The following is a 24,849-nucleotide window of genomic DNA, read 5'->3' on the forward strand; positions in this document are numbered from 1 at the left end:
GAGTTTGACTTACCAGCATTCGTATTACTCCAGTGATAGTAGTGTTACGGACAAGAAGCTGCTTCTCGTGGTAACGTTACAACCGAGCAGTGAGTTGCCTGCAGTTCACTGACCTACACTGGGTATGGACAGAATAAACGCCTTCACTTACTTACTGAATAAACACACGTACAAAGGAAAGAAAGTACACACCCGGTGGTTTGGGATCATTTTCCAAAATCAACGAAAATGGTCTCTTTTGTACGTCCGTGCAGTGTACCCTTCAATATAGGCCAGTGCTTCCAGCGATGAATATGTCATGTTTCACTTTCAAAAGTGACAATACCATTTCCATATTTAGAAGTGATCCCTGCTGAAAGCTGAAGCCATAGTATGAAGCCATAGTTACCAGGTATGCTCCTGTCTATAACGTACAAAATACAATCTGAAAACGATATGTCTTTAATGCGGATGTTTTACATGTTAATATATTTTAAACGAAAGTAATGTATTGTGAAGCTTTCATTGAACGCATCTATGTAATGCAGCAACGCGTGTCGCACGTGTAGGATGTCTTTGGTTGTGTTTTGTATCCCTGTTATGTTCGACACGTGCTAATCACATCCTCAACATAAGCGTCTCAGGTTTAGACATTTCTGAGTTTTTCAGTTCCTCAGTACCGGCATCTACAGCAGGTGACACAACATCAACGTCATAAGTGGCTTGAGCTCCAGAAACATCAGGCTGGATGGGTTCTGTATCCTTGACAGCAGTTTGAGTAACCCCAGTAGCCGTCTCCGGAGTAGTCTGAGCTGTCGCATCAGTAAGGTTAGACGTCGAATCCAGTAGAATGACGGACGGCGTTGTGAGAGTGTCAGGTCTGCCGCCGCGACCTGGACCAGGGGCGAGAAGGGGGCTCTCAACGTAGTGAGGGTCTGCAGCGATGACGACTGGCGTGGGCAAGAAGTCGCCGGACATAACGCCTGTGACATAGAAGAGGTCGTCGTTGTTGTAGTCGTTTGGTGCTGATGACTCCCGGGTCTTCGCTCGGCGCCTGACGTGGACAATGAAAGAAAAAACCACCAGGGTAAACACTAGTTATTTAACACCGTCGTCATAAATGCTTTGACTATGGAATATAGGAATATACAGGTTATTTGAATTATTCATCAAAACAAATACCACTTACCTAATAACCCGAGTAGTGACAGAATCCGCTAATAGGTTCTTAACCAGGGCAACAAGCGACACTGGCGCTACAACTTTTGTGCTTTCAACATGTCTTAAGCTGGTACTCCGTGATACGCCTCAAATACTCATCAAACCCGCGTGAATACTTGCCCCTGTTCAGATTATTTGTTGCTATGTTATGTTGTGCACTGGTTGATTCTCGTTTGAGGATGAACAAATCTACTGACAAATGACTTTATACTCACTTATAGCACACACAGCAAATCACCATGGCAACGCCGATGATGATGAGAGACCCCAGTCCTCCGACCACGCCCCCCACCACTGTTGGTACATCCTGTGACTGACGTTCTGTAACAGCATCAGTTAAATCATTAGGTATACATCTCCCGCCCTTTCATCAGCTCCATAGTAACATCCTATATGGACCATTTTGCACGTTGTCTTTCTGTTGCTGTATTGTTGTGTCTGTACTAGAAATGAATAATGTTTGCATACCGGATCAGTCTACGATTTAAAAATCTCATAAGGTTGACTCATCGCCAAGAAAGCTGTTATATCTGCATACAATAACTATAATATTGATGGAATAATTAATGTACATTTGGTTTCAGATGAAATCATGCGGATGCTGTTCCACCTTCTTTAACTGCCACATCGTGATTCATGTTTACCCGCATGGATATCACAACGCTCGCCGTAGTAAGGCTCCGCACACTGACAGAAGACTTTAAGTGACTCCGACTTCCATACACACTGTCCGTTGTTTTCACAGTAATTTGGATCCACGTCACAGGGAGCTGTAAACAAGGGTTTAGAAATATATGTGTAGAGTTTCCCGTCGCAATACGGGCATATTTCAGTATTATAGGTATTATATCGTATAGGTTAAGGGGCGGTTGGGTAGCCTAGAGGTATAAGTATTCGTTCGTCATGACGAAAACCCAGATTCGATTCCCCACGTAGGTTCAATGTATGAAGCCAATTTCTGGTGTCCCTGGCCGTGATATTGCTAGAATATTGCTAAAAGCGGAGTAAAACCTCAATCACTCACTCACTATTACTGGCTAGAAGGTTCGCCAGTAAGGCCGGAAACCAAGGACCGAACTCGTGTCTCAACTTGTGACGGCGTAAATAGTGTCATGCCGTGTTGTCTTTACAACTGAAAAGAAATATACTAAGTATTCTATTCGGTGATATTTCAGTTCACTTATAGGACTCACAGAGGCACTGTTGTGGTGTTCTTGATCCTGTACCGAAAGTCAGCATCGGTCCTTTACACGCCTGACATTTGGTCTGCGCCAACTTGTCTTGATAAGTGCCCACTGGACAGGCTATACACTTCCGTGGTGTCGCCTGTGCATAACTCCCCACTGGGCACGGGACTATTATAGAATAACAAAAGTAAAGTAATTAGTACATTGTACAGATACATAATATCATGAAGTAAGAGCAACTGAACCTGAAACTTTGTAAATCAAGGCATGGGCGGATCCAGGAATTTTGAGAGAGGGGGGTGGGTGGGTGGTTTTCAGGGGGTTCGAACCCCGAAGTCTTAAAACTTTCCAAACTTAGGGTCAAGTCTATGTTGTTCATCACTGTAGCCAACTTTCTACGTCCGTGTTCATATTACTTTACTTAATAATGTACCTCAGCATCATCGAACATGTATTAAGGTACATTTCCTGCTGTTTTCTACGCCTCTAATGTAATCTTGTGAGATGATTTGACTTGCAATGGTGTGAGCTTACCACAATCTCCATCGTGGAATACGTGGCCTGTGTGACTGCATAGCTTCTCCACCAGCCTCCCAGTCAGTCCTACGTAATGGATGCCATACACCGCCTGAAACAGTCGAGGGACTGAACAGATTCTGTGTCGTCTTCCTGCTCTGGAATATCATAAGCATGCCTAACTCTCCTCCATACCCATTGTAGCAATGGTAAGAAGTCAGTACCCTATGAAAATCCTATGAAAAAGCCAGTGCTGTTTTAGTAACGCACACGTGCATCGGACGGAACTCGACGTGCAAAGTTGTCTCCCTTTGATGACATGATCAGCTGAACTTGCCAGACTCGTTCCCATTGTGATGCATCATACCCGTCTAGCATCTAGTGGCAAAGTCCTGGAAATACTGTTACGAATTACTTGAAACTTATATGTCTGGGTTTTTTTAAGCACTGTAACTCACCAGACTTGAAAAGATCTGTTTGTCAAAGAACATCTCTGTCAGTACACTGTCCGTCGTGCGCGTCACGATAACGCCATTAGCGGTGGGCGCTGATGTGAGCTCCTCACTGTACGTGTGGAATAAAAAGGAAGACGAAAAGCCTAGGGTCATTTGGGGCTTTAAAAAGGGGATTGTGTTTTCTTCTAGTCGGTTGACATGTTCATTTTTCAGAGTGACTTGATAAATTTGACATATTCAAGAATGGTGCGAGATGAGATGTATTTTACTAGAATAGACAAATGTAGAGGATACCTATAACCGCTAGTACGAACTTGTATTCACGCGATTAAATATTGATGGTCCAAAGAAACTCCAATCAAAAATTGTTTGGAAAAAGTGAAAATAGATGTCTAACTACATGCAAACAAATTACTACCCGCACTGAAAGCTAGTCATTGTATTGTGTTTACCAAAAGCCAAAATAATTATCTATATCAATACATCAGAAACTACTGTATAGACCATACTATAACAATGCATTCTATTCAGAATTACATAAATGTTTACTCACGGTATGTTCTCCACAACAACCCTGACTGTGAGCTGGGTTGTCTCCCCTGCTTGTCTCCGCCTCCTCACCCCTCCTCCACACCCATCAACGCGCACCGTCTTTGCGTTCCTGCACCCCTGGTGACACACCTTGGGCCACGTGTGACTAGCGTCGGCCATCACGTTTGTTATCCCGTTTATGATGGCTGCCTTGATGACGTCTCCTCTCTCACACGTCGTCGTGTTCAACTTCAGCGTCATGTGATACATCGTCATCAGAACCTCCCTCCCGGGAACCCCCTCTACAACGACCAATACACCATCCATGGGATTTTCAGCCGATATACGAAGCCCTAACCACCTCACAGTATAATGAGGTAGACACAAAGATTACTATATATAGGATACAATTCGTGTGGTTATGGATCTGTTACATACACACACACACGCACGTACGTACGTACGCACGCACAAAACATTTTTCTTTTCAGTAATGTGTCCCTAATGTTGATCATCACTGACACAGCCAATATTTCTCATGTGGGACATGTGTGTGCACGATTGCTAGCAGGGGACCTATGGGACGATAGGCGCGATTCAAAGCCACGGATCTAACGTTACAAGAGATGACGATACAGAAACTGACAGTAAAATATATATGAAGTAAAATATACCCGGAAGAGGTACACATGTGGCGCTGCCAGTTGTCATGGTAGTATAGCCAACAGGACACTTGACACAGTAAGCAGACGACAGGTCGGGGCGCGTGAAGCCCAGATGACATTCAACACATTTCTTGTCGCTATAGCTGTATCCATGGCCCACAGAACACGATTCTGCAACACATGGAACATACATCATTGTTCAGTATACCAAGAAGGAATGATACGACTAATACGAATCCTTGCTATCACACATGTTCAGACACTTTTTTCAAATTCTTCAGTGTAGCCTTGATGTGATAAAAATAGTTTAAACGTAATGTGCTGGTAAAATTGCTGAGACCAAACAAGTCAAAACATTGATTACACAACAGTCTCGTTTCCTGTTGACTGGGTTCCATCCTATTGCGCAACTTAGTACAATGACCAGTCCAGAATTTTGAGACCAATTCATTTAACTGGATACATAAATATTACTCTGTATTATTTGATACATCTAAGCACTTGTATATTGCAACACTAGGCTCCTTATAATCCTTGCAAACATGACGCGCAGCGTGCTCTGTCGTACAGCGAGCACTGACAAACAGAAAACTGGAAATCTTGGAAATCTCAAAACGAGGCTCTGTCGCTAGAAAAGTTTGGCGGTCTGGTACGGACTTAATACTATATCAATCACATTGTGCGTTATAGACCTACACTGAATAAGCGCAAAAAACACGTAACAGGTGTAACCTTTGATAGATGCATTGTGAATCATTTTACGACTTCTTCAAACAGGGGCAGTCTGTGACTTCTTAGTTAAGGTCATGCTGCCTACACCTCGCCATAAAATTATAGAAATACGATGCTATTAAAGATTAAAATTCATTTGTAAATACCATTTTCTTATGAAACAAGAAATTGGAATTCAGTGTAACCATAGTTGTTTGTGATGTCTCTTCACTTTCACACGAGAAAATTCGGATCGGCTGAAAAGTAGGTCATTGTCTGAATAGGTTAATGAGACTCATGTTTCGGTTTGAACTTTGCCTGAGGAACCACTCATAAATACGCCAAACAGCGTATAATACCATCCGGTTTTAAATTATTCGAACTAGATAAAATGAATCCGTGCATATACACGTAACACCGAAGAAGAAGATATTTAAGCATTGGATGATCATCTTGATATTGAGTAAGACGGCGGTACCCTTACCTACACAGAAATACCGGTCTCTTGCACCCTCCATGTTGGTGTTGGTTTCCACTGGACACTGCAAACACTCGGTCCTCTGTTTTCGGGGCTGGTAGTACCCTCTTGGGCAGAGGGTGCAGCCAGACTCTCTCAGTCGACCAAAGGACCCCGGTTCACAGTCGTCTGACAGGATAATGGCATAGTGTTACTTATATACATCCTCCCGAGAAGTATGGTTCAATATTCGGTCAATGTACATCAGTTTTACATTTGCTGTAAGTATTCGAGTATGGTCTTGTTAAACCAGTTGTTGTAAGCTGGACTCCGCTGGTGTACATCGTCACTCAAACAGACTGGTCAGTCATTGCAGCAAAACATTGTTCCTCATCATAATGTACTCTTCCGACAAGACTGGTCCCATGTTGACCCATTAAGTGAAAAAGTGGAATTGTAGTCAACATTCTTCATCTGTGATAACGCCAACAGCACGTGTATTTGTCTTTCTATGAGCTACACAGACATGTTATACTTCTTCAGGACAAGGAGCCCATCACCAACCTTTGGACGCAGTTAGAACGTCCCTCACTCTTGACAACAGAGGATATCTGCCCTGACCACAGAACTTCCCGCCAAAATCATCCTGTCCAATTTCCCAGAACATAGCGCCCCCTAGCTGCTGCTCCCGGATGTATAATGCCTGGAAGAAGATACACTCTATGGCTCAGTTGTCCCGTTTGGCCATCAATTTACTTGCAGTAGAACAATGTAAATGTCCAGGGCATTGTGGAGATCAAGAAACATCTTCTCCATGGGCTGCTAATTATGGCTTTATATCTGACTGCACTTTATATCAGACACGCCTTTCAAAAATCGAACCTTTTTCTCTAGACTTTGGAGATCGTCGTACCCAACCCACTGGTCGCGGCTGTAGATGGTTGGAACGTCGCTGTCATCATCCCAAACACGTGTCCAGTTGGTACTTTGGACAAACTGGCAGATCTGTCGACATTAATTGATAAATGTACAAGTGCTCAAACACCTGCCAAGGTATGATCATTGGAAATAGCTGCTGATGTAATGTAACGGAATATTGTCATATGAACTACACTTAGATAGTCTGAAAACCCTTCAAACATGAACAATTACCAGTCACTCGCGACCGTGTACGTCCACTGTAACATGGATACCATTGTAAATACCTGGCAGCGACCGTGTACGTCCGCTGTAACATGGATACCATTGTAAATACCTGGCAGCGACCGTGTACGTCCACTATAACATGGATACCATTGTAAATACCTGGCAGCGACCGTGTACGTCCACTGTAACATGGATACCATTGTAAATACCTGGCAGCGACCGTGTACGTCCACTATAACATGGATACCATTGTAAATACCTGGCAGCGACCGTGTACGTCCACAATAACACGGATACCATTGTAAATACCTGGCAGCGACCGTTTAGGTCCACTATAACATGGATACCATTGTAAATACCTGGCAGCGACCGTGTACGTCCACTATAACATGGATACCATTGTAAATACCTGGCAGCGACCGTGTACGTCCACTGTAACATGGATACCATTGTAAATACCTGGCAGCGACCGTGTACGTCCACTGTAACATGGATACCATTGTAAATACCTGGCAGCGACCGTGTACGTCCACTATAACATGGATACCATTGTAAATACCTGGCAGCGACCGTGTACGTCCACTGTAACATGGATACCATTGTAAATACCTGGCAGCGACCGTTTACGTCCACTATAACATGGATACCATTGTAAATACCTGGCAGCGACCGTTTACGTCCACTATAACATGGATACCATTGTAAATACCTGGCAGCGACCGTGTACGTCCACTATAACATGGATACCATTGTAAATACCTGGCAGCGACCGTTTACGTCCACTGTAACATGGATACCATTGTAAATACCTGGCAGCGACCGTGTACGTCCACTGTAACATGGATACCATTGTAAATACCTGGCAGCGACCGTGTACGTCCACTATAACATGGATACCATTGTAAATACCTGGCAGCGACCGTGTACGTCCACTATAACATGGATACCATTGTAAATACCTGGCAGCGACCGTGTACGTCCACTATAACATGGATACCATTGTAAATACCTGGCAGCGACCGTTTACGTCCACTATAACATGGATTGTAAATACCTGGCACCATTGTAACTATACGTCACAACTGGAACGGATAAGTTTGCATTTGCCTCAAAAGTTCTGTTTTGACCACTATTCGGACCTGATATGTTATGAGGTATAACTTGATTTAGTCCTCTTACTCCTTGAGGAGCGTAGGGCCTCAACAGTTGTCCTCCACGATTGTTCGAAGTATCAAATAGATAGTTATTGGTTGGCCCCAATGCAGTGGGCCCCTCCAATCCCCTTTCACCCGAAGCCCTCATCAGTGCGTCTACCTGATAGTAAGGGTAGAAGCCAGTAGTTCCGTTCGCCGGGCTGTACAGGGAGGTCAGCTGTTGACTGAGCAACACGTGGTACCGGCCGTAGAAAGGCAGTCCAACCACCAGCTTGTGTCGGGGTGCTCCCTTGTTCGCCCAGTAGTTGATGCTGTAGCGCTGAAACACCGTGGTTGTCCACGGAGACATAGTATTTGAACATTCACTCCGACATGTACTAGATTCATATAATGTTAGACTCGTCCATGAAACATGTTCATGATTTTAGTCGTAAATGATCTACGTGTTTCAAGATAACAAGCTGCGTTGTTGGACTTGATGACATCCTGTCATCAATCACAGGAGGATCAAGGGTACCAAGGATGATGAAGAGATTGCCCAACTACATACCCGGCTGCCTGTATCAAAATGGCTGACCAAAGAATGGGGCCACGTCGTACACACAAGTCAGTTTTACAGTACCTTTACATTGACGTGCGCCCTCAAACAGCGTCAGGTATACCACATGTTTTTACCTAACACTATATACATGCTACGATCAGCTTCCATAGTCAAGGGAGATAACTGACTATATAGGTCCAGTTGACATTATCCCTTGCCTGAGGCTGCTATCAGATTCTGCTACCTACAAGGTTGTACTTCCGGTCTTCTTCCGAGTCCCCGGGTCGGCTAGAGAGGGGTGCATGGTGGAGGAGGCGTGGTCCACGAGACGCGTCCAGGTCGAAGGTCATTACGCTCAGGAAATCCACAGCTCTGAATAACGATAGTACCGAATTACTGACACCTGCTAAGTCCTACTATCGGAAAGCCTACACATACAGCATGTTGGTTGTGGGATTAGCGAGAGAAGGGAAGTACTATTATTCTACTTTCCATGTACAAAAATACCGTAAAAGGATAAAAGGAAACTTACTGGGCAATCTTATCAACCTCGTATCCAGCGTCGACGATGTGCCGGGAGGCGGCGACAGCGGCAGTAAGGAGCAGACGCGGTAGGCCAGTCCGGCTTGCCTCAGTGTTGATCTTGTTCCGGAGACGCTGACAGAAACAAAACAACCACTAAACTTTATCCGCAATAACATGTCGAAACATTTCGTGGTATTGTATTCGAGAGACCGTCTTAAACATTTGTCCTATTTAATGGTGAATGGCGAGGATAGGTTTTACAATCAGGGTGCTACTTGCAAACTGGCACCTGAACATGAAGGTTCGATACGAGAGTACATGTATTGTATATAAGCGTATATAGCATAGCAAACACTCGTCTATACAAGGATTGGCTCTCGTAATGCACCAGGTTCATCACTGTTTGTCACATCAATCATCGGATTCTGATGACAGACCAATGTTAAGCATTGGGTACAGACAGAATATTAGATGTTTGTAACTTTGGTGGCGAATCTGCGAATTCAGGTAACTGTGGCAACCATTGACTTCAATATCCAAGGAAACATGGAGTAGATTCGGACACCTGAAGTGTACCTGTAGATGTGATGTTTAGCGTTTTTTTCTTGCTTTAGTGTTGTTTGCCATTGTTTACGGTACCTGCAAAAGTGTAAATATATTGTATATCGTTGTTTACAGTATCTGTAATAGTGTTATGTACCGTTGTTTACGTTACCTGTAAGAGTGTTGTGTATCGTTCTTTACGTTACCTGTAAATGTGTTAAGTATTGTTATTTACGCTACCTGTGAAAGTGTTGTGTAGCGTTGTTTACGGTATCTGTAAAAGTGTTGTATCGCATTGTTTACGTTACATGTAACAGTGTCTTGTGTCGTTGTTTACGCTACCTGTAAAAGTGTTGTATCGCTTTGTTTACGTTACCTGTAACAGTGTCTTGTATCGTTGTTTACGCTACCTGTAAAAGTGTTGTATCGCGTTGTGTACGTTACCTGTAACAGTGTTGTGTAGCGTCGTTTACAGTATCTGTAATAGTGTTATGTACCGTTGTTTACAGTACCTATAAAAGTGTTGTCTCGCATTGTTTACGTTACATGTAACAGTGTCTTGTATCGTTGTTTACGCTACCTGTAAAAGTGTTGTATCGCGTTGTTTACATTACCTGTAACAGTGTCTTGTATCGTTTTTACGCTACCTGTAAAAGTGTTGTATCGCGTTGTGTACGTTACCTGTAACAGTGTTGTGTAGCGTCGTTTACAGTATCTGTAATAGTGTTATGTACCATTGTTTACGTTACCTGTAAAGGTGTTGTGTATCGTTGTTTACGTTACCTGTAAAGGTGTTGTATCGCGTTGTTTACGTTTCATGTAACAGTGTCTTGTATCGTTGTTTACGCTACCTATAAAAGTGTTGTGTCGCGTTGTGTACGTTACCTGTAACAGTGTTGTGTACCGTCGTTTACCGTATCTGTAATAGTGTTATGTACCATTGTTTACGTTACCTGTAAAGGTGTTGTGTATCGTTGTTTACGCTACCTGTAACATTGTTGTATCGCGTTGTTTACGTTACATGTAACAGTGTTGTGTCGCGTTGTGTACGTTACCTGTAACAGTGTTTTGTACCGTTGTTTGCGTTACCTGTAAAGGTGTAGGGTAGCGTTGTTTACGTTACCTGTAAAGGTGTAGTGTAGCGTTGTTTACGTTACCTGTAAAGGTGTAGTGTAGCGTTGTTTACGTTACCCGTAAAGGTGTAGTGTAGCGTTGTTTACGTTACCTGTAAAAGCGTTGTGTAGCGTTGTTTATCCGCTGGACCACTGCCTCCCTGAGCAGGCCAGACCCAATCTATATCCACGCCGTCGAAGCTGACTCTCCGGATGTATTTGATAACGTTGTCACAGAACGTGTTGATCCTTTCCCCGTCACTCACTACCTCTACGAAGGGGGCGGATCCATGTGCCTGCCCGCCCACAGCCAGTAATACCTTCAGACTGGGGTTCGAATCCCTAAGCTTGACCAGCTGAGCGTATGTCCCTTAAAACAGATGTTTTTGTCAAATGTTTTGAAATTCCTGCCATTAGTTCTTTTATTACATTTATGCCTATGACTCTTACTGATACAGGAAAAAAAACATAAGAACGATGCGTAGCACCTCCATCCGATACAGAGTATAGAACTGAGTTGGAGAGACATATAAAACTCTCTCGAAAAACACTCATTACTTTACTCAGCTGCATTACGTTTAACGAAACTCACCGTCTGGTATGTCGTCGTTCCATTCATACGGCGCGAGAGTGTTACCACTGTCGTTGACCTGAGCGAAAGCGACAATGATGTGGGTGCAGAGGGAGACGTCAGTGATGTTGGCGACAGTGAAGCGAGCGTCTCCAGGACGATTCTGTGACCAGTTGGTCATGTAGCACACTCGAAGATACTCGCCATGACAGGACGCGGTGGAGACCAACACTACTATTTCTGTTACAATGTACAGATGTATGTCAAGACGTGCTGTATGTCCAGTATAGCGACAACATCTAAACAGTTCCCCTTGCCTTGTGTATAGCGCCAGTATATCCAGCAGTGTTCTTAATCATGTGTTCCAGTAGTTTAAATCTTTACTTGAACCTGAGTCGTATCTATACAACTTACGTAATAAAAATCTTCTTAATGTTTTCAGACTCCTGAGACTTGGCCTAAACCATATATCTATCAATCAAGGAAGATATTCATAAATTTTAAAATTACAAAGGTTCAGTCCATTTTGTAATACTGTAGAGAATAAATTACATCTTTTCCCTGTATATAATGATTTTAGGCAAATGTATTTTCCACAGTTAATACTACAAAACTGTATTCAATACTTCCTGTAAAGCATCCCTATTACAACATAAGGTAGCTCTATTTAGTTATCGTGCGCTTGTATTGAGAACAGATTCATTGTAACGTGTGTGTATCATATCTTGTATATGTTGTACATATTATGCATATGTATTTTGCATATGGGCCTATGGCCTTCATGCAATGAACTGATTTCTTGATTGAATGTGTGCCCTAGTGCAGCAATCGGGAGAAAACGTCCAAGTGTGATGATCAAACTCGGTTCCTCAGGTAAAAAGAAGCTGCCTTCCATCAGTTCACCTTTATCTACCCAGCATTATATTCAAATAATTTCAATGATCTAAACACCTACCACAAAATACTGGTCTATATCAATGAAAATCTGGGTTGAAGACAAACACTTGCTACCATTGCTAAATGGTCAACTTAAAGCATACAATTACTACAGAACTCCCTCCTATTTTGATTTGTGATCACAGGATGCACCCTACCTTTAAATAAAATTATGCATACGCGCTTGTCAATATCAGTCCCAACTCATGTAGGACTAGACCCCATGAACATCCGGGTAGAGTAGGTATTAAATAACCCCCATGAACATCCGGGTAGATTATGCATACGCGCTTGTCAATATCAGAGCAAATTCTCAGTTCACTCTTCCATGATTTTGTCCGATTGTTGGACCAAGAACTACAGAGGTATTAAACAACCCCATGAACATCCGGGTAGAGTAGGTATTAAACAACCCCCATGAACATCCGGGTAGAGTAGGTATTAAACAACCCCCATGAAAATCCGGGTAGAGTAGGTATTAAACAACCCCCATGAAGATCCGGGTAGAGTAGGTATTAAACAACCCCCATGAAGATCCGGGTAGAGTAGGTATTAAACAACCCCCATGAAGATCCAGGTAGAGTAGGTATTAAGCAACCTATGCTTGTCGTATGAGGAGCATTCATCGTATCCGTCGTTCGTAGATCATCGCTCATAATATTGATCACTTGATTGTTTGGCCCAGACTCGTGGAGCCGGTGGTGCCTTAGACAACAAACAACCAGTAAAAATGGACTTCACGTTTCATACTTACCTGTGAAGACGGTGAGCAGAAGTCCCACCATAGACCACACCAACGACATCTTCACCAAGGCGGTCTCACTCCACAGTGGGTCTACCCAAAACAATACATAGAATACTATTTGAATATCTACAACTTAGAGATAAATATGTCATATAATTTAAACAGAGAATTCTCAACAATGTTTAATGCTACACAACTTCCTGCCTTGGATGATCTGGGCAAGAACATGTCCATACTAAACCAGGATGGCCGTAGGAAGCGACCAAACAGATGGACTGGTCAGGTGTTAGGTGACATGGTTGATTTTGTGTGATTGTATCCGACGGGCCATTGCTCACAATAGCTATCACTGATTCTAGGCCGCCACCATAGAGACGTAATACTGCTGAGTGCGACGAATATAGTTGCATGGTGATCCCTTGTGAAACCAACATGCAAAGTCATCTTTCCCTTTTATTAATTGTAACATGTTCATAGAAAGGTATTTCTCGCCTACAGACACTCTGTTGTGGGCTATGGTGCAGATCAAATCATAAACAACATCCCCCTTAGTACCATCCACGTCCTGGCTATGACAGGTAACAGCTAGTATCTACCTGACTAGCGTGACTGTGTGCGGACAGTAATTGAACTCTCAGCGTTCCGACCCACTAACTTCTATATCTTACAGGACATCAACCAATCACTGATCACACTTCAAACTGTTCTCAGCCTGGGAGTATAACAATAATATGCCAACTTAAGGGTATACATGACAGGCATGCACGTATTATTTAGATCACAAACAACACAGCAGATATCACATTATTACATGTAGATACATGCATTGTAACCATTATTTCTTGTGGCAATGAATGTATGTAGTAATACCAGACTGGTCGAACTGCCAGCACATCTGGAGGTGGGGGAAGGTGCCCATTCCCAGGTGTCAAATGTGAAAAGGAGATATTCAAGAAATGGTTACCTCAATTAGCGTTATATAAATTCCTTTAGAATATAAACAGTATTGATGTAAGGTGATTAACGGATTGTATCTGAACATTTTATACCTGTTGGTTGTCGTTTCGGCCTAAAGCTCATCCACTAATGGGTCCATTACCTACATTCCTACACATGTTAGAGGATGATCTCGTCTGTGATAACAAGTACCAGCCCAGTGGTCTACAGAACAGGTGACCGTAATTGGTACAAGTATGTCATAGATTGGAAGAAGACACGCCAAGCTGTCTGCTAAACAGTGCATATACAAGTATAGCTCCCCCACTCCCGCTGAATGCACTGCATATAAAATATTTCACAATTACATCAATATTTATCGGACATATCATCTCCGTAGTCTAATACTGTGAACGTTTATCATGTGCACATGCCACCAGTTCATATATCAAACCAAGATCCTTCGTAGTACAGTGTATACTGGTTCAAACTCATTCAGCTACACCGTTGAGACATCCACAAGTCTATAAGATGATGATGTTCATGTTAACACAAGATAATTGAAGACATATGACCCCCAAAAAGAAAACAGAATATTACACCTTACAGACCCCGAGGAAATACTTACTTGAAGTTATCGCCTGCTTAGCTCTCCATCCGGGGCTCACGGCTTGTTCATGGGGTCGTGTTAAGAAGCACGATTTCTAGTTGTCTCAGCGCTTTGAAATCAGTTGTGCCTAATAATACGGTATCGTTTTTAGCAAGATGTACGTTATTATGACGGCCTTCTGTGTAAGCCCACGGAGGGTGGTGTAGGGCGACATGAATGTTGCGTGTACGGGCGCTCACCCAGAACGTTGCAGTCTGTAGATAGATCACAGTAGATCCCACTTACACCCTAGGTCGCCGCGTTCTCATCTACCCGTATCTACCTGTTTCAATGTGCTACTACATATCCAAGGGAGTGAAACGAATGTTTTCAAAATATTCAGATGCGTCAGTGAACGAGACGGGACCTCGATGATATTTGCTGCAAAAGAAATATGTATATGGTCAATGACATTGGTGATAGGGTGACTGGTTTGATGCTATTCACCGTGAGCGTCTCGCTGTGGAGCATGCACGCACTCCCCACGACTGCCCAGCTTATGATGCAGGAAAAGCTGAGTCTGTGACAGATGAAGAGGCGTCTTTATATAGATGCGCGAAACCAGTTGGACAGGATCCGTCTGTTCACGCATCTTCATTGACATATTGAGTATCATCAGATATTTATCTTGTGGAAACAACTGCAGAAGCTCCACGAACCAACGGGCACTAACACTGTAATTACTGTCTGGTCGTATTTCAGATAGTAGGCCTATCACATAGAAAGCCGACATGTTTGGGATATGTTGTCGACGGACAAGTGCAGTTTTGTCACTGCAGTTAAGGTGTATACGACCAACAACCAACCACTGAAAAACAAAACTGTACACTCCACTGTCAGCTATTTCCTCTAATATATGCATATAAGGTTATTGCGTTAAATATGCAGCTTTTTTCATCTTGTTTTAGTTTACGGATCTCTGTCACCAAAATGATGGTCGGTAGGTGGGACAATGAAATAGAAAAGAGTCCAAATTCAATACATACATAGTATTTATACCCAGGGGCAAAAGTAATTGTGATATGTATGGGGTTTTATTATTGGTAAGCTTGTGAATGCAGTTAGGACGTGAACCAGAGAAAAGCGTGTCAAAATAGTCGAAGAAACGCAACCAAGTAGTTATTGGTCGAATTGCACGAAGTTTGCATTACATATTTGAGAAAAATTATAATGATCAGCAATGTTCACTATAAAAGGCCAGACAACCAGACACAACTCATTTCCACTCAAAGCAGTCTTAAGAAGTGCTGAAGTAAGAAAAAAACTCCACTCATTGTTCTGGAACATGTACGACAGGTCACGCCTTGGGGAAAATCACAGAGTGAGAGCTAAAGGTATGCTTCACTCTGATACCTCGCATCGTGACGTTGCCTCAACGTCCATAGAAACACCATGTTTGCTCTTATGGCGTCGTTTTCCAGCAAAACAGTCCGTGCAACCCCGAACAACGAGACAGGTTGTCTTCTGATTTTCCTCTGTCATTTTAGAAAGTGGTCACATGTAACATATGTTATATTTGGGATTACATGTGGCCACTTTCTAAAATGGCATTGTGTACTTCATAGCTTTCGGCCGTGGGAGCCGTGCCAATTAACACTTATCAGAGGGGTACACAAAGTCCGCAGTCTAGACTACCAGTTGTCCGACTTCCATTTTTTATGGAAGCCGCGGTGGCTGAGCGGTCTAGGCGTCTGACTTTATGTGCTGGCGATTAGGTGCCTGACTCTGAGGGTGCGGGTTCGAATCCCAGATGGGACTCAACCCCAAAAGTACTAGAATCTGTACTTTACTAAGAAAGTGTAATCCCAAATATAACATATGTTACTTGATTATGTTGTTTAAAATAAGGCAAAATGTTGTTTCTATGGACGCTGTTCAAATCGACGCTGCGAGGTACGAGATGCCGAACTTGTTCCAGAACGGTGAATTAAAGTGTTTTCTGTCTTCTGCACTTCCTAAGAACGCATACAGTAGAAATGATAAGAGCCTAGTTGTCTGGCCTTTCAAAGTGACCACTGCAGGCCATTTTTCTGGAATATCTGCCATGTTTCTTGGTTGCGTTTGACGCACTCAAACACAAACATTCATTCACAAGATCACCAATGTAATAGCGGTATGTCACAATAACGTTTTGGGCGGTGGGGTAGCTTAATGGTTAAAGCGTTGGCTCGTCACGCCGAAGACCCGGGTTCGAATCCCCACATGGGTACAATGTGTGAAGCCCATTTCTGGTGTCCCCCGCCGTGATGTTGCTGGAATATTGCTAAAAGTGGCGAAACTCTGTCAGTCAGTCACAATAACGTTTTCCTCTGAGTATGTTATCGCCTATCAAGGCAAGTCCAAATTAAGTGTATGAAGCGAATGTAAAATATCGATGCTCATCAGCGTCTGTTGCGTGGTAGCCGGTATTATTCTTGTTAGCATAATGGAAAGTGATTGTTCCTCTTAACGGCAATCGGTGGAATCAAGCAACTATTGCTAGCCGGCTATCCTGATATTCCCTACATACTTCAAAGTGCATCCATTAATCTGATACAAACAACTGAAAGTACATCAGTGTAATCTTAAAGTTTAATAAGCAGATTTATTTAAAGTCGGATACTGGAGTAAACAGAATATAAGCCTTAAATTTTAAACTTATTGGTACCAGCTTTGTTCGGTTGTTCTCACAACAGTATGCCCGATCTATACATCCAATACAATGAAAAATGAGACAAACATGATATGACATGTACAGTGGATCTATTTTTAGAATGTATTATGATTATCTCCCTTTTTCGCGGAATATCCCTCACAACAAATATGGCCGACGTCTGTTGATATTTTGGTAGCGTTACCAAAAGTTTTTTATCTTCTTTGCTGAATCTAAGGTGCATCGAGCTTTGAAATATTGTCATTTGGATACCATGGATACCGATCCCGTCATTGTCATGAGTGACAGTCTCAGGAGACTCGCCAGTTTCCAGGAATACCCTCTCCCATCACCGGGGGGCAGGTACCACGCGTCTTTGTTGAGGTATAATTCACCACTGAAGTTGGCAAAAGCAGGGTTTTTTCGCCCACCTAATGCTCGAGGAGATGAGGTGAAGTGTTTCAAGTGTTCTGTGTCCTACCGGGGCTGGTCAGGGGAGTCACCGATGGCTGTACACCGTATCCTTAGTCCAGACTGTGCCTTCTTAGCGAGACACACACCGGCACATTTGACAGCTCGAACAACCGGGAGAATCACGAACAGGTGCCCCCACTAATGTTCGGAGACGTCTACTAATGGGCTCACCGACGTCGACGGAGGATACAGCTGATGTCACAACAGTTGGAACCCAGGAACAAAGTATTTTGGCCGTGTATGACCGCTACAATACTCCCAGAACACCTGAGAATTCTGACAATGAGACTGATGGTGACGGACAGAGTGGGTCCATGTTGTTTGAGAGTCACAGACTTCTCACCTTCCCCAGCCCCACCCACCCACGTGCTGAGGAGTGGGCAGGGTCGGGATTTGTGTACGAGAGGGAGGAGGGTGGTGTTAGGTGTGTGTTCTGTGAGCTGCAGGTGACATATAACGAAGGTGAACCTGCAACACTTCACCGGGAAAAGTCCAAAAATTGTCCTCTGGTGAAGTGCCTGGACATTGGGAACATTCCACGAGACTTAGAGAATAAGATTAGATCACAACATCTGGAACAGTCTTGTGACAACACCTGTGTGAGTGGTGACCCCATGTTTAAACATCCTCAGTTTGAGGAAACACAAGACAGACTGGAGACATTCAAGTATTGGTCTAAACAAATCAGACCCACAGCAGATCACCTTTGCAATGCAGGGTTTTATTTCACTGGTAAGTTACTTTGTGTCATATAAATACTATATGGACAAACATAATATTAACAAAGTTTCAGATTGTGTTATACCAAGATACACATGTTGCTGATATGCCTGTAAACATGGTAAAGTTGTTAACATGTTGAACAAAGTATGCTATTTCTTGTTTTATGTGCTATGGGTTATAACAAAATATTCTATTTTTTTTAAATGTGTTGGATATTATTCAGTTATACTTTAACTATACTGATTACATTTCTAAGGTTTATATATGTTAGTCTGATGCAAAATGACTTGGTTGACACATGTCATCATATCCGAATTGGGCGGATCGATGTTCATGCTGTTGACCACTGGATTGTCTGGTCCAGACTCGCTTATTTACAGATCACCACCATATAGCTGGAATATTGCTGAGTGTCATGTTAAACAACAAATAAACAATTTCTTTATGATCAGGTGGGTTTCAGCCTAATACCTGTGCTTCTGAGCTTCTCCATAGTAGAAAATATCTCAGGCCTGCATTACTGCAGAGTTTCTTCCCACATAAGACTCCCACAGATTTAATAATAATAATCTTTATTTGCACTGAGAAGGCCACAGGCCTATAGTACATAAAGTTATGTTACATTTGAGAGGAATTTAGATCGGGTAATCATAGCATAGTAAATGAACATTGAAATATTTTGTAGAAGAACTGGATTTTTACTACTTAACAGTGAGGAGAATTTTATCACATTTGGATGGACATAGTAATATCTTTTAATATATTTTATTCGAAACCGGTCATAAAATGGACATATTAGGAGAAAATGTAATTCATCTTCTATTTCGTTAAAATTACAAAGTGTACATATTCTATTTTCTCTTTTTACATTCATATATCTGCCTCCCAGTCCCACAGATAAGAGACTAAGACTCCCAGTACCTGACATACCATTCAGAGCAGCACTTTTAATCTCTCTTTTTTTCCAGTGCACAAAATTACAACTTGTGTCTTATATAATCTTGTTTAGGATACACAGATAGGGTTGTGTGTTTCGCCTGTGGGTGCAGCCTAAGGAATTGGGACCCAGAGGCCGACCCCTGGGTACAGCATGCCAAGCATGCCCCTCTCTGTGTGTATGTCAAGCAGCACAAGGGAGACAACTTTATCATGGACGCTCAGGAGGCTGAGGTTAGTTGTAGCAGATAACAGATATTTCTTTGTATATACAAAACCTATTATTTAGTGCACCATATATTTTAGGCATTATTGTATTTGACTGCTGTGTCCAACTGTTTGAACTGTTCATTAGATAACTATATCAGAGTATATCACAAGCATACATATGTTCTTTAAAAGATACCACTGGAATTTGAAAACTATTGCAATTAGAACTTGATGTATAACTGATCGTAATGAACAAACTTACATTGCCATTTAGCATATGTATTTACTAGATCATATATTAACACTAAAAATCAATTGATAGCCCTACGACTATCATAAGTCTGTGTTAAAGTATTGGTGATGTTATCATCCTCGTTGCTATGATCACTTTGTGTCACTTTAGGCCCAACTGAATTTCTACCTGACTATATTGACTTTTGTCTTTTCCAGATTCTGACAGAGACTGACACAGTTGAAGGTAGGTGGTAGGCAGTGTCTGCTGTATCATTCAGTAATTAGATATACTGGGTAGATTTTAGACACTGATATCAGTTTCATCTTCTAGCTACTATATCAACTAAGGCTGGTCTTGGACCACATTGTTGCCTTGTAAGGAAATAACTCTGAAGAAATTTTTGTATATTAACAGTAAAAAGAAATATGAACCAGTTATTGGGTTTAGTGTTCAGTGTAGACATCACATGTAGATCTCATTTAAGATTTTTAAAAATATATATAACTGGTAAAGGGAGATTACTAACTGTGAGATTTTTTTCCATTTTTAGTAACTGAGATTTTTGCAATACCTTTCAAGTCAGGTTTGATGAAATATTCCTGTAACTTACTTAATGAACATATCTCTGTTCACAGACCAGGGCAGCCTCTCTGACACCCCCGCCTTGCAGTCCCCGCTGCGCCCCAGTCTGGACATGGCGGCCATCAAGGCAGCTCTGGCATGTCAGTATGACATTCAGCAAATCCGTCAAGCCGTTCTCAAATTCTTTATCTTGTCCCGTGAGTGTACTGAGCTCATGTTGGAGTAACTGGAATATCCTGCTTGTAACCTTGCAAAATGAACTTGATATTGCTATCGATAAATATCATGGTAGTCTTTCATATCCATCAGACAGGTCCAAAAACCTATTTAAAATGTAAATTATCTCCCTTTAATGTGTTGTATTAATTCACTTTTTACGACACAAGTGTTACAACTTTCCACCTGTAATAAAGTCCCATCACTGTATCCTTATGCACCTGTCCTTTCTATACAGGTGGGTTCTACCCTAACGATGCACTCCTCCTCGGCACACTGCGAGCATCCGATGCCAATTTCTCCCAGCTACAGAAACAAAGGGAGACAATATACACAAATTACATGAGTCTCATCAGACAGAGTGAGACCCTCCAGCAGAAGAACCAGGAGATAGCAAGGAATAAAGAGGACATAGAGCGGACCCAGGAGGAGTACCACACAGAGCTGAGTCGGGAGCAGGCACAGAGGCGGTGTGAGGTGCGGGACCTCAAGGAGCACAACAGGGACCTCAAGGAGCACAACAGGACACTGACAGACAGGCTGCAGGGCCAGGCCCAGGTCATCCAGAGACAGGTCCAGGTGGTGCAGGACAAGGACCATCACCTGGGACATCAGGGAGAGGAGCTAGACAGGAAACAGAGGGCACTGGACAGTCTGGCTGAGGAGAACAGGAGGAAGGATGAGGAGAACAGGAGGCAGGCCGAGGAGATGATGAGGCAGGCCGAGGAGAACAGGAGGCAGGCCGAGGAGCTGGAGAGACTCAGGCATCTTCTGCAAGGTTTGTTTGCTTTTTTAAGCTACTGTTTATCTCCCTTGTGTCACATCACAAGTGACATTCATTCCCGTGGTGGATTGATGTTTGTGTGGAAGTCACCTTACTTAGAGAAGTTATGAATACATCAATGCCATGTAGAAAGTGTTCAGATGTGACATAATTATGTCATATGTTACTTCATGTTGTGTATTGTTTGTGTAGCATACAAGTGATATGAATACACAATGCCATTTTGAAAGTGGTCAAATGTGACGTGTTATATTTGGGATTGCACTTTCTTAGTAAAGTACAGATTCAAGGACTTTTGTTGGGTTGAGTCCCATCCGGGATTCAAAAACACACATTCAGAGTCAGGCACCTAATCAGCCAGCACACAAAGTCAGATGCCTAATCCGCTTAGCGTTGCTACCTGTATACATTTAACACAGACACATGATAATCACATGTGAAAGCCGAGGTGGCTGAGCGGGTTAGGCATTTGATTTTGTGTGCTGGCGTTCGAATCCTTGATAGGACCCAACCCCACGACAGTACTAGAATTTGTACTTTACTGAGAAAGTGTAATCCCAAATGTAACATATGTTACATACAAGGGATAGTTGAAGTAAATTGTTGTTTCAGGGAACTTCCACTAGGATTCTGTACCTATGCTGCTTTTAAGACCTAAAAATATGGTCTGCAAGTAAAGTATATATTTTGGGCATTGAACTAATTTGTATCATATATGACAAAAGTTTCCAGTGATTTAATGTCATAATTAAACACCAGAACATATGTTCTCCCTGTGAGGACAAGCCCAGGTTGTAGTTGTATCTTATAACCTGTTTAAGGATTCATTGCCTTTTGAATCTGCAGCTAACAACATTGAGAACAACGGGCCAGTCAACAACAACGCTGTCGCCCCTGTTGCCCCTGCCGACCCTGTTGTACCAGCAACCCCTGCTGTCCCTATCGACCGTCGCTGTAAGGTGTGTCTGGGTGAGGAGGCCCAGTGTCTGTTCCGCCCATGCCGACACGTGTGCTGTGGGACTCAGTGTGCCCCTCGCTTCATCGGGAACAGGTGCCCCATCTGCCGGGACAAAGTCAGAGACTGGGAGATTGTCTTTGTGGCCTAGGATAGAGAAACAGGGTTTTGTTGTATCATTTGCTGATCACAAGTATATTTTCACAAGGAAATATTCCCCATACTTTTCATATATATATATATATATACATTATATATTCCCTTTCTGAAAACTCTTCAAAATGATGATATAAGAACAATATTTTTCTCAAGTTGAATTGAATGTGAAGTTGCATATATTCTCCTCCATCTCATTACATAATCATATGCTGAGAATTATTTGATATAACCAACACAGATACCTCTTCTGAGGGACATGCTGGTCATGCTGTTTAGGTTTCACAAACATTAAATGTTTACTTCTACAGCTATAATTCTCAATACTGTCAGGAACTATGTTAGATCGAGGTGTGTCTCCTCCTACTGCATGGACATACACACATATGGCAGGGGTGCAGCTCCTAACTGGGGGCAATTAGGGTTCTAGGAATTAGTTTTTAGTCAGATAGGCACCTGTATATACCTGAATGTATATTAAGGCTGTATGTATTCCATCTGTATCTGTCTGTGTTCTATTTATATCCATGTCTGTCTCTGTCAAGCTGCTGGCAGCTATACCTGTTATTCTGTCCTGGTGGATAATCTCTTATACCACCCTCTGTCTTTATAGATATATTTTACACATGAAATATACTTTTAGAAGTTGAAGATTTTTATTTATTTTTCATGTTGTTCATAATTGTTGTACATAAGACATAGTAAGGGGCATGCCACTTTGTCTGTGGACTCTCATATTCCATATTACCCAGAATGTACTCTTCAATCTGACAACATTGTCTGTTTCTCTTTATCAGCTTGCCATTCTCATTCTTGATATTATACAAGTTCTAGTTAATATGATGTTTGAGATGAATTTTGTTTTATGATTGTAAATAGCACTTGGTGTACAGAAGAGGGTATGCATTTTCATCATCAATCATACCATAGATATAGTAACTGGACAGTTTTCTATGAATGTATCCACATACCCATCTCACAGTTGATGTACTTATGTAATTAGAGGCAGCAAACTTGTTAGGATGTTTTTTGACATATTTTATTCCACACCATTTCATCATAACCAGTCATCAGTACATCACACATTACAGTCAGAGCTGCTCCACTGCCATCAGAGATATCCAGTTACTGTATTACCATGGTTACCAGAGCAGGTTATGGTTACAGCAGGTTATTAGTGATGTCACATTAGTCCACACAGCAGTAATATACACCATACATGTACCCATATATAACTTCAGAATTTAGGTGACACAAAGTTTTGTAAAGATGCTTTCCACAAAGGCGTTTCTATACCATCTCTCAAAACAAACTGCTACATCTTATAGTGTATATTAGAGCTCCAGACAAGATTTAGCTCATGTGGGTACTGTACCCACTGTACTTTTTTGGAGTGGGTATTTCATTTTCCGTTACCCACTGCTTTCAAATATGTGCATATTTCAGTCATTTTACTCACCTAAGTATTATGTCGTTGAGTAAGTTTACTAAGCAGGTATGTTCTGCCTTATGCCATACCTAATCAAAACCAACTTAAATATAAGGGAAATGATTTCATAAAAAATCGCTCATCCTGTACTGACAGTACAACACTTGTCCTATTCTAACAGTACAACTTGATAACAATCAATGTCATTTTCATTACGCAAGCGATTGTTATAAAAATATTCCATACGCATTTGTTTTAAACTTTTTGCATATCTAACATTTTAAATGCGTAATTGGTACGCAACAATTATTTTTCAGTGCGTAATTGTAAATTTTGTATGCTTATTATACCCGGATAAGCAGCTTATCTAGGCCTCTGTGATGAGCCTAGGTTAATCAGTGATGCATGGTAAAACATGAACTGGCTGATATCAACGTTATGGAACATTGAGGAATTCATAGCTAACAGCAGAAATATAGAATTGTGGGACATGGTGTATTTGACTCTAATATTGCAATAATCAAGATTTACATATGTGACATCCTAGTGATTATCATGTGTGTATGTTGAATGTATACAGGTAGCAACATCTACATCAGCCTCAACATCTACGCATACAACATTACATGTGACAGTGACATCCTTCAGGCAGCTACAGCAACATATAAACATCATGTCATACAACTGGTTCACATATGGAGAGAGAATAGGACCATTATCCCCCCTTTCTCTTAACATTACAAGCTATGAAATATTTGTACATTATTGAAATATTTGTATATTATAAATATATGGATAAAATATATTACCACTGATATCTGTGTAGATATGTTATGCTTGTAAATATGCAAATATGGTATGTTAGTACATGCTGTTATCTTATGTCTGTTATACATGTATTATGTTTATCTCATTGTGCTTATCCATCTTTGCGATT

At 41.9% G+C, this 24,849-nt stretch overlaps 2 protein-coding genes and 1 long non-coding RNA gene across 7 annotated transcripts; 2 read left to right on the top strand and 1 right to left on the bottom strand.

Annotated features, from left to right (window-relative positions):
• Positions 1–425: 425 nt before the first annotated feature.
• Positions 426–14,774, bottom strand: LOC124280901. 4 transcript variants are annotated; one of them, XM_046716885.1, is made up of 18 exons: positions 14,560–14,774; positions 13,005–13,085; positions 11,336–11,530; positions 10,857–11,113; positions 9,096–9,220; positions 8,812–8,935; positions 8,183–8,341; positions 6,605–6,727; positions 6,287–6,425; positions 5,750–5,911; positions 4,564–4,725; positions 3,912–4,191; positions 3,362–3,467; positions 2,922–3,015; positions 2,394–2,555; positions 1,845–1,970; positions 1,416–1,521; positions 426–1,033 (listed from the first exon to the last, which is right to left on the bottom strand). In XM_046716885.1, exons 2-18 carry the CDS (start codon positions 13,051–13,053, stop codon positions 598–600), a joined length of 2,805 nt encoding a protein of 934 aa, XP_046572841.1. In that variant the 5' UTR covers positions 13,054–13,085; positions 14,560–14,774; the 3' UTR covers positions 426–597. The 4 variants fall into 4 exon arrangements, with proteins under 4 accessions (XP_046572841.1, XP_046572843.1, XP_046572842.1 ...); XM_046716887.1 differs by having other exon boundaries at positions 11,336–11,531; positions 13,006–13,088; XM_046716886.1 differs by having other exon boundaries at positions 11,336–11,531; positions 13,006–13,095.
• LOC124280902 lies at positions 9,227–10,869 on the top strand. The gene is made up of 2 exons (XR_006899791.1): positions 9,227–9,735; positions 10,389–10,869. It is a non-coding gene; the product is annotated as an uncharacterized LOC124280902 (long non-coding RNA).
• A 2,933-nt stretch (positions 14,775–17,707) lies between the features above and the next one.
• Positions 17,708–23,471, top strand: LOC124280903 (baculoviral IAP repeat-containing protein 7-like). 2 transcript variants are annotated; one of them, XM_046716889.1, is made up of 6 exons: positions 17,708–18,418; positions 19,419–19,579; positions 20,006–20,033; positions 20,426–20,569; positions 20,827–21,366; positions 22,219–23,471. In XM_046716889.1, exons 1-6 carry the CDS (start codon positions 17,848–17,850, stop codon positions 22,476–22,478), a joined length of 1,704 nt encoding a protein of 567 aa, XP_046572845.1. In that variant the 5' UTR covers positions 17,708–17,847; the 3' UTR covers positions 22,479–23,471. The 2 variants fall into 2 exon arrangements, with proteins under 2 accessions (XP_046572845.1, XP_046572846.1); XM_046716890.1 differs by having other exon boundaries at positions 20,426–20,512.
• Positions 23,472–24,849: the final 1,378 nt, after the last annotated feature.

Source organism: Haliotis rubra, unplaced genomic scaffold, assembly GCF_003918875.1.
Source record: "Haliotis rubra isolate DU_JTF1 unplaced genomic scaffold, ASM391887v1 Scf276, whole genome shotgun sequence".
NCBI classification, from domain to species: Eukaryota; Metazoa; Mollusca; class Gastropoda; order Lepetellida; family Haliotidae; genus Haliotis; species Haliotis rubra.

Coding starts and splice junctions, on each gene's coding strand:
- LOC124280903 (XM_046716889.1), top strand. CDS start 17,848: ATGGGCTCACCGACGTCGACGGAGGATACAGCTGATGTCACAACAGTT. Junction 19,580..20,005: donor TGGACGCTCAGGAGGCTGAG/GTTAGTTGTAGC, acceptor TGTCTTTTCCAG/ATTCTGACAGAGACTGACAC. Junction 20,570..20,826: donor CAAATTCTTTATCTTGTCCC/GTGAGTGTACTG, acceptor CTTTCTATACAG/GTGGGTTCTACCCTAACGAT.
- LOC124280901 (XM_046716885.1), bottom strand. CDS start 13,053: ATGTCGTTGGTGTGGTCTATGGTGGGACTTCTGCTCACCGTCTTCACA. Junction 1,971..2,393: donor AACACCACAACAGTGCCTCT/GTGAGTCCTATA, acceptor CCTTGTTTACAG/CTCCCTGTGACGTGGATCCA. Junction 1,034..1,415: donor ATTTGCTGTGTGTGCTATAA/GTGAGTATAAAG, acceptor TGTCCACGTCAG/GCGCCGAGCGAAGACCCGGG.